At 40.0% G+C, this 9,595-nt stretch overlaps 1 protein-coding gene across 2 annotated transcripts in view; it reads right to left on the bottom strand.

Annotated features, from left to right (window-relative positions):
• Positions 1-530: 530 nt before the first annotated feature.
• hsd20b2 (hydroxysteroid (20-beta) dehydrogenase 2) overlaps positions 531-9,595 on the bottom strand; it is a 23,123-nt gene continuing 14,058 nt past the window's right edge. The window contains exons 6-10 of one of the 2 annotated variants that reach the window (XM_043686788.1): positions 7,823-7,857; positions 6,795-6,876; positions 5,932-5,997; positions 2,758-2,907; positions 531-2,417 (exon numbers count right to left, since the gene is read on the bottom strand). In XM_043686788.1, coding sequence (XP_043542723.1) covers positions 2,286-2,417; positions 2,758-2,907; positions 5,932-5,997; positions 6,795-6,876; positions 7,823-7,857 — 465 coding nt within the window. In that variant the 3' untranslated portion in view covers positions 531-2,285. The remainder of the gene's footprint in view (positions 2,418-2,757; positions 2,908-5,931; positions 5,998-6,794; positions 6,877-7,822; positions 7,858-9,595) is intronic. The other variant, XM_043686790.1, reaches the window with a different exon arrangement.

The following is a 9,595-nucleotide window of genomic DNA, read 5'->3' as shown; positions in this document are numbered from 1 at the left end:
CTCCCTCACCACCAGACGCCTGGAGGAAGAACGCTTCATCTTCCGCCTCGGAACACTTCAACCCCAGGGCATCAATGTGGACTTCAACAGCTTCCTCATTTCCCCTTCCCCACCTCATCCTAGTTTCTAACCTCCAGTTCAACACTGTCCCCTTGACTTGTCCGACCTGCCCAGCTCCTTTTCCACCTATCCACTCCACTCTCTCCTCCCTGCCCTATCACCTTCATCTCCTCCCCCACTGACCTATTGTACTCTATGCTACTCTATCCCCACTCCCACCCTCCCCTAGCTTATCTCTCCACGCTTCAGGCTCTCTGCCTTTATTCCTGATGAAGGGCTTTTGCCCGAAATGTCGATTTTGCCTGTCCTCGGATGCTGCCTGAATTGCTGTGCTCTTCCAGTACCACTGATCCAGAATCTCTAATGCTATCAGTTTCTCATAATCAAGACTCTTGAAACTGTCAAGTGTTCATAGATTTTTTAAAAAATAGAATGCATTTTATGTGCAATAGTAAGAACTTCAAACATTATTTTTGGAATTACTCTTTATTACAGTGAGATTCAACATTTGACAGTTATAGCATAATATTTGGTTGATCAAACTTTTGATAACTTTTAGTCAAGGCAAAGTATAGAAGTAGCATATTCAATCTAAAAAGGACTCTATACAGAATGCCTAATAAAGTAATCATGCCTCAAGTTCCATTTACAACCATATAGAATTTGCAGACAGATACATTGAGTGCTGAGGCCAAAGGCAACTCAACCTTATTTTACTTCCATCTTTCTCCTCAAGGTTAGCAGAGCAACTTTAAAATGATGTTTGTCAAACTTTGAGCTTAAGTGATCAAGCTTTTCATTTGTTGTTTCAAACAACATTCTTCCCAGGTGCTTTAAGGAGAGAACTTGCTTCATCCTTTGATTTGAATTGGCCAACCAGATTCAATGTAATGCTAATATTTCTTATCTAAATCTAAATCTCATTCCCATCCTATGTGAACCATGTCTGAAACTAATCACAATCTGTTTAAAAAAAAACTTTCTGGGATTACAAGGATACATTTGGAAAAGTTACACTGAGACTTTATATGGGCAAGGTTCATGATGTCAATGGCACCAATTGGTTAGTTGACTTAAAAAGATAAACTTAGCAATTGTAGAGTGACAGATAAGGTTCACAATAACAGAAGGAATTATTAACTATTCTGATGTGTACATGGTGAACAACTACATGGCTTCTGCAAGGATAATATGAAAATTATGTAGGTTTTCATGGAGTAATGATAGCTTATTAGTCAATATAGAGAAGGATTCTGGTATAATTTGGGGATTAAAATTGTATAGGTTGTGCTTTGCAGAGCAAACAAACTACTAGCATAAAGTTATCAAAAGCTAGTGGACAGGTACAAAAGTAAATTTATAAAAGAATGTTGACTTTTGTATTCCAGCCTTCCTAAGAATAGATGTTGTGTGACAGTCATACAAACCTTAGATTCCACTTAAAAAACTGTATTTGGTCTGGGACTTTGAATCTTAGGAAGGATAGATCAGTATTGATAGAGTACAGTCCAGAAAAAACACCTTTCTCCACAGATTTTTCTTCAAACATTCCCAGGTCAGGGGACAGCATGGATTAGAAAGTAAGCTTGTAAACTCTTCCTTTGGAGAAACTTCATAGGAGAGCCACTTCATTCATAAACTATCATTACTTTTCAGTATTAAGTGTGTGTTGAGGTTTTGTTTTTGAGCTGTTTTGAATCATTTTAAATACCCCAATTAAAAAGGTGTTTTATTTGATGCATCAGATAGATCATTTAAACTAGGTATACTTCTGATTGTCTAAGTTATTAAAGCAAGATTACATTAGATGCCAGGAAATTGTTCAATGTAACAGGACACAGAACACTTTCACATGAGCTAACAAGCCAGTTGTAACATTTGATTTTGTAGTCCTTTTGGGTAAATCATGCACTGTTCTACCTTCAGGTAACCTTGCACAGACTGCAATTATTTCTAACTGCTCACTACACATGTATGTTTAGGAACTTATATTGAAATTGTAAGAATACACTCCAGCTTATCTGAAACAATTTATCTAATTTCATACTTTTAAACATTCCTCTGAAGTTCCAAAGAGTTGGTTGGATAATGTTAAAGATGGACTTGCACTAAACCATAAACACCATATGACAAGGGAACCACACAATGATACTGATATTTTTTTTAAAAAAAATTTGTACACTCCCTCTCCCCTAACACCCAAGTCCCTTCAAATCATACTGCAACTATGCAGTCTTTTGTTTCCACCTCCACTTCTCCACTAGCGGCTTTCTCCTTTCAGAAAGTTTCTTCATGTTATTTATGCTGAACTCTGTCAGTCGGAGCCATCTTGGAAACAGCCTTTCGAAGAAGAAATGCTACACAAACAAACAGTTTTAAAAAAAACTTAAAATCAGGATAAACAAACATCTGGTTCCAACACAATTATCACCCCTACTCCCTCCATTGACACAAACAATATACAGCACGCTCTACTTGTGAAAACAGCAGGTCGTCTTATGTTTCAAAGACTGGAGCATGTGCATGTGTGTGCGCGGGTGCAAGTGTCATTTTCCTTTCTTTTGACCCAGTAATCTCCTGGCCCAATTTTCTCACTGCCTCTCCAGATCACACATTTTTGCTTAGTGATTCCAGAGTACCTTGCATAAACTGGCCTTCCATGCTGAGGCACACTACTGCTATTAAAATAGCATTTACCTGTAGGGCATGGGACAAGCAGCCATTTGTCTTCTCTGTTAGTCCAACAGTATTCAGAGCTTCCTGGGCATAGTCATCAGCTCTTTTCACAAATAAATTGGTTTCTTGATCATGCGTCAAGTTGGTAGAGACCAAGAGAGGCAACACAGACTAAAAAAAAAGCAGTTGGTCTTAGCCATACATTTGAACATACAAATTAGGATTGTTGCATATTTTTTCCTTAATTCTGTTAAGATCACTTCAGATTTTTTTCCCCTCATTTATAATCTAAAAACTTGCTTCATCCTGATCTATCCTCCAGTTCTACAAAATTGGTTATCTCAGCATTCCTCCAATTCTGTCTCTTGTGCATCCTGAGATTTTTCTCACTCTTCAATCGCTAGTCAAGTCTACCTCTTCTTCAAAAGAGGATAGCATAGTGGCTCAGTGGTCAGCACTGCTGCCTCACAGCAGCAGGGACCCAGGCTTTATTTCCCCTTCAGGCAACTGTCTGTGTGTAGTGTGCATATTCTCCCTGTGTCTGCATGGGTTTCTGCTGGTTTCATCCCACAGTCCCAAAATATGCAGGTTGGTGGATTAGTCTTGCTAGGTTGCCCATGGTGTCCAGGAACATACAGGCTAGGCAGGGTTATATAGGGTAGAGGGGTCTGTCTGGGTGTACCACTCTTCAGAGAATTGGTGTGGACTGGATAGGCTGACTGGCCTGCCTCCACACTGTAGGGATTCTACAAAGACATGCTTTAAGAATCTTCCTCTTTAAAGCAGCTTTTGGTCACCTGACAAAATAGTTCCTCCCAAATACTGCATTTGATAAAGTTCAAACAGAGTGCATTAGGATGTGTTATTATTAGGTGCTATATAAAAGATACATGGTGACATTTAATTCATGATCACATTAAAAATTTCAGCACCCAGTAACCTCATGAAGATATGATGTGCATTCGATCAAACATAAGTACCATTTGCAGTGTACATTACACACATGGACTGGATGAAAAAGGGAAAATTTATATTCTTGGGACATTCCCAAACATTGACAAGTTATTTTGAAGAAAGAATCATTGCTAACCAAGCAAACATGTCACTGCCACAATATATATTCAATTCAATAGATGACCAGTTGATCTAATTTTGGTAGTATTACCAAAATGAAAACTCTTGGCCAGGCCAAGAAAAATTACCCACCTCCCTAAAGTGAGAAACTGAATAGACGATGAACCTCCAGTTTACCATGTCATCTGAAAGACAGAGCTCGGAGTGTTCGGAAATTGATTCACAGCAGCATCGTTACCTTTTTTAGGGCAGCTAAGAATTAGAATAAGTATCGGCCTAGGCAATGTGTTGCTGGAAAAGCGCAGCAGGTCAGGCAGCATCCAAGGAGCAGGAGAATCAATGTTTCGGACATGAGCACGGGCATGAGCCCTTCTTCAGGCATGAGGAAAGTGCTCATGCCCGAAACGTCGATTCTCCTGCTCCTTGGATGCTGCCTGACCTGCTGCGCTTTTCCAGCAACACATTTTCAGCTCTGATCTCCAGCATCTGCAGTCCTCACTTTCTCCTCCTAAAAATAAAGTAATGGTGAGCTGCCCTTTGGAACTGCTGCAGCCCTGTGTAGATGCATTTTGAGGGATATTAGGAAGGAAGTTCCAAAATTTTGACCCCAGCAAAAAAAAAAAAGGCAGAATGATGACGTTGTTCCAGATCATGATAGTGTGTGATTTGAAGATGTTGCAGGTGATGGTGTATTTGCTATCCTCATCCTTCTACTTTAGAGAGATCACAGGTTTGGAAGCTGCTGTTGAGGGAGGCTTGGTAGTTTATGTTTGGAAATTCAGAACAGAAATAGCTCAGAATCAACCCAACTGGTCTGTCAGTAGTCACGCTCTACAAAAGTTTCTTCCCAGCCAAATTCACCTAACCGTAACAGCACATCAACCTAATACGGACAGAGACTTTCCTCCTCTCAATTCAAGGTAGATACTAACTTAAGTCTAGTCAACCAGCTAGTTACACATCTCAAAGCCCATCATGGTCATTCCCTTGAACTCCTTTCCCCTTTCTGTCTGAAAGGGGCCAAAAACCCACAAGTATCAAGCTTGTGATACCAGACGCAAAGATGTTAACTGTCTCCACAGATGGTGCCAGACCTGCAGAATTTCTAACAGTTTGTTTCAGATTTCCATTTTACAGTATTTTGCTTTTATTCCCATAAATATCTAGCCCAATTTGTTATTTGCCATATGAGCCCTGGCAGATGCTATCACTAGGTTCTGGATTAGTGTGGTGCTGGAAAAGCACAGCAGTTCAGGCAGCTTCAGAGGACCAGGAAAATAGAGGTTTCGGGCAAAGGCCCTTCATCAGGAATAGAGCTAATTGTTTTTACCTAGATGCTATCACTAGACTATTGAGTGCCATAAATAAAGAACTTGCATTATAGGTTATAGCCTTGGTGAATTTAGGAAGTTTCAAAGTGCTTTATGGCCAACTGGAATACTTTTGAAGGTGTAGACCCTGATAATGAAAGGAAATATAGCCATCAATTTTCAGATAGCAAGTTCCCACAAACAGCAATAAGATAAATTACCAGATATCCTTGGTTACCAATAATGTTTGGGGGGTTACGTATTGTCCAGAATACCAGGGAGAATTCCTCTGCTTTTTCCAAAGTAGTGATAAAAAAGTTGAGCAATGGAGGGCAGACTGTTCTAATTCTCACCTGGAAGAGACCATCTCAAGGACTACACTGGATTGTAGGCAAAATAAAGAATTCAGTTCTTCAAAACTGAGCTCAAAACCACAACCTTCTAAATGTTCATGCAATGCCATCAGCTCAAAATAAATTAGGTAAAGCACCTCTGATATCATTGACTAACATCATTTGACCAAAGTGTCATCAACAACTTCTCATTAACTTTTCATAAATCAAGAGGATAAATGTGATTTGTACTATTCTCATCTTACCTTGTTGAAAAAAAAATCACATCACCAGTTTATAGTCCAAACAGGTGTATTTGAAAATACAAGCTACCTGATGAAGGAGCAGCACTTGAAAGCTTGGAATCTCAAATAAACCTATTGGACTATAACCTGGTGTTGTGATTTTCAACTTAGTCCACCCCAATACCTCCACATGATTTTTTTTTTTTTTAAACTCAATAATTCATTTTGTCATACCTGTACTATAATCCCGTTTGGCTTGTACTCTGCATTCAATGCTTGAGAAAAGAAGTCAACAAAGGCCTGTGAGAAAGAGAAATGAAATCACAGTCTGAAGCACCCATTTATCTAATTATCTATACTATGGTCCTGTGGCCCTCTTCGTCTGTTGTAAAGAACATTCAAGTCATACTAAGCTTTTAAAATCTTTGGTTTGTGTCCATCTTAAGAATGCCAGAGAGAGATTGTGCAAATTCACTGGAATCTGGAACAATGGACTTCAGTGAGAGAGACTGGAACAGTCTGGATTATTCAGAGAACACAGAAGGATAAAGGCAGAATTTACTGAGGTATCAAGTTAAGACAGTAATCAAGGAAAAAAAAAATTGTTTACCCTGGCAGGCAGATTGATAACCAGGGGTAAAAAGACAGGTGTCAAGAAAGTCAGATGAGACAAAAATTAAATACAGGTTTGGAACCATGGGAGGGAGGTTGACTTCAAAAGAAAGTGAGTGACTTGGACAGGGAATTGGAAAACTCTTTCAAGACCCAGCATTTGGATTGAATGGGCTTTATATATTCTTAAATTTTATGAGTCTAATTCAATGATATCTTTACTGAACAAAAACAATTGTAAATCACTAGCTTACAGCACACTTTCAAAGTGGGGAACATCCATTGAGCCACTAGAGTAGTCAGCCAGGCATCAGTTTCACATTTCATCCAAAGGACAGCACATTTTAATAATATACTCGTGTACCAGGACATCAGCCCACATTTTCTCCAGTCTCTGCAGCAAGAATCTATCAAGTAATTTTGTTACTCAGAAGGCAAAAGAACTTCCATCAGAGACAGTTAAAAGAATAAATATTACAAAATACCTTAGTAGCTGAATACATGGTGATAAGTGGATGTGGGTGAGCCCCAGCTTCTGAAGAAATGTTGATGATAATGCCTTTTTTCCTGTCAAGTTCAAAATACATAAAGATTAGACAGCTTTTAAGACTCAAGTTTTAAGACTCATGGTAGGACAGATTAGAGAGGAGAAAAGATTTGAGGTGAAATCAGTTAGGGTATAGACAGGAGATGGGGGTGGAGTTTAACCTTGCAGTCAAAGACTGTCTCCAAAGAGTGCAATACTCCTTTAATACTGCACTGGAAGTTTCAGCCAGCCCACTTTAGAGCTCACCACTGGGAAACATTGAATCCTGGGAAGAGATTTAAGGATGTTGCCAGGACTGGAAGAGTTTGAATTATAGGGAGAGTCTAAAAAGCTGGGGAGATTTCCCCTGGAGCATTGGAGGCTATGGGATGACCTTGAGGTTTATAAAAGTCATGAGGGGCACAGGGTGAACAGCTAAAAAAGGTCTTTTTCCCCCCAGGGTAGGGAGTCCAAAACTAGAGGGCAAAGGCTTACAATGAGAGAGGGAAAGATTTTAAAGAACCTGAGGGGCTACTTTTTTGAAAAATGCAGGGGGTGGTGTGTATGGAATGAGTTGCCAGAGAAAGTGATCGAAGCACGTATAATTACAAAATTTAAAAGGCATCTGGATGAATACATGAATAGGAAGAGTTTAGAGGAACATTGGTTTAGTTCCATTTGGCCAATTTAGGATGATGAGATGGTCTGAAAAAAGGTCTGTTTTGTGCTGTGTAACTATGACAAAGTGGTAGTGAGTGGAAACCATCCAAATGGTGTGCCAACATTTTCTGGCAATTAGAAATTCAAATCCTGGAATGCAAAAAATCAGAATTTTAACAAGTGGTTCAACTTGCTTTGATCTCATCACATGAAACTGATGTGATCAATTACAAGCATTAATACACATCAAATTGAACATCTCCACATCATCAAGCCCGTGATTACATTTTATAATGTAGCTTTGGAAGTAAAAAGCTGCTGCTATACCTTTTCAATAGTTGAGGCAAGACAATTTTCGTCATCTAGCAGAGGAGAATACAAATTGGAAATTACACACAGAAACGAGACATTACATTCTATGAACACCAACTTAACTTAACCAGTGCTACAATTGTTGAAAACCATGATTGCAAAATGGCCTCCTAGTGTTTATTTTATTATTTTGCTGTTCTAAGGTGACCTAAGAGAAAATAATTTAGGGAGGGAATTGCAGAACAGTGATGGGATGTAAGAAGAGCTAAAGATTACAGAGACAAGGAGGGACAAAGCCATAATGGGAATTATAGACAAGGAAAGAATAAAGTTAAGGCATTACTGGACTAGGCCAGGATGATCATAGAACAGCACAGACCCTTTGGCCCACGATGCTGTGCTAAGCATTTATCTTTATCCATAATCAACCTAACCTACATACCCCTCAAAGTTTGGGAGAAGATTTGTAGCTCGGGTGCTCGTTGTGGTTCTGTTCACCGAGCTGGGAATTTGTGTTGCAGACGTTTCGTCCCCTGTCTAGGTGACATCCTCAGTGCTTGGGAGCCTCCTGTGAAGCGCTTTTGTGATGCTTCCTCCAGCATTTAGTGATTTGTATCTGCCGCTTCAGGTTGTCAGTTCCAGCTGTCTGTTGCAGTGGCCGGTATATTGGGTCCAAGTCGATGTGATTATTGATTGATTGAATCGGTGGATGAGTGCCATGCCTCTCGGAATTCCCTGGCTGTGCTGTTTGGCTTGTCCTATAATAGTGTTGACCCAGTCGAACTCCTGTTGCTTGTCATCTGCGTGTGGCTACTAAGGATAGCTGGTCATGTTTCATGGCTAGTTGGTGTTCATGGATGCAGATAGTTAGCTGTCTTCCTGTTTGTCCTATGTAGTGTTTTGTGCAGTCCTTGCATGGGATTTTGTACACTACATTGGTTTTGCTCATGCTGGGTATCGGGTCGGTTGTTCTGGTGAGTTGTTGTCTGAGAGTGGCTGTTGGTTTGTGTGCTGTTAGGAGTCCTAGTGATAGCAGTAGTCTGGCTATCAGTTCAGAAATGCTCTTGATGTATGGTACTGTGGTTAGTCCTTTGGCTTGTGGCATTTCCTCATTCCATTGCCTTTCCCTTAGGCATCTGTTGATGAAATTGTGGAGGTATCTGCTTTTGGCGAATACATTGTAGAGGTGTTGTTCTTCCTCTTTTTGCAGTTCTGGTGTACTGCAGTGTGTTGTGGCCCTTTTGAACAGTGTCTTGATGCAACTTCTTTTGTGTGTTGGGGTGGTTGCTTTTATAGTTCAGGACTTGGTCTGTGTGTGTGGCTTTCCTGTATACCTTAGTGGTGAATTCTCCGTTTGGTGTTCTCTGTACCCTCACGTCTAGGAATGGGAGTTGGTTGTCCTTTTCTTCCTCTCTCGTGAATTGGATTCCTGAGAGAGTGTGGTGTTGATGATCCTGCGTGTGTTCTCTATTTCTGTGTTTTTAATGATTACAAAAAAGGTGTCTACATATCTGACCTGGAATTTGGGTTGAATTTGTGGTAATTTACTGTTTATTCTAACCTTTGCATTACCGCTTCTGCTAAGAGTCCAAAGATGGGTGAGCCGTTGATTTGTTCATATATTTGGTTGTAGAGGCTGAAGTGTGTTGTGAGGCACAGGTCCAGTAGTTTGAGTATGCCGTCTTTGTTGATAGGTTCCCTGTCTTGTTGTCTGTTCTGTATGTCCAGCAGGTTGGCTATTGTTTCTCTGGCTAGGGTTTTGTCGATAGAGGTGAACAGTGCCGTTAC

This window comes from Chiloscyllium plagiosum, unplaced genomic scaffold, assembly GCF_004010195.1.
Source record: "Chiloscyllium plagiosum isolate BGI_BamShark_2017 unplaced genomic scaffold, ASM401019v2 scaf_69, whole genome shotgun sequence".
Taxonomy (NCBI): domain Eukaryota; kingdom Metazoa; phylum Chordata; class Chondrichthyes; order Orectolobiformes; family Hemiscylliidae; genus Chiloscyllium; species Chiloscyllium plagiosum.
Note: the sequence above shows the minus strand (reverse complement) of the source record. Positions and strands in the feature narration are given on the sequence as shown.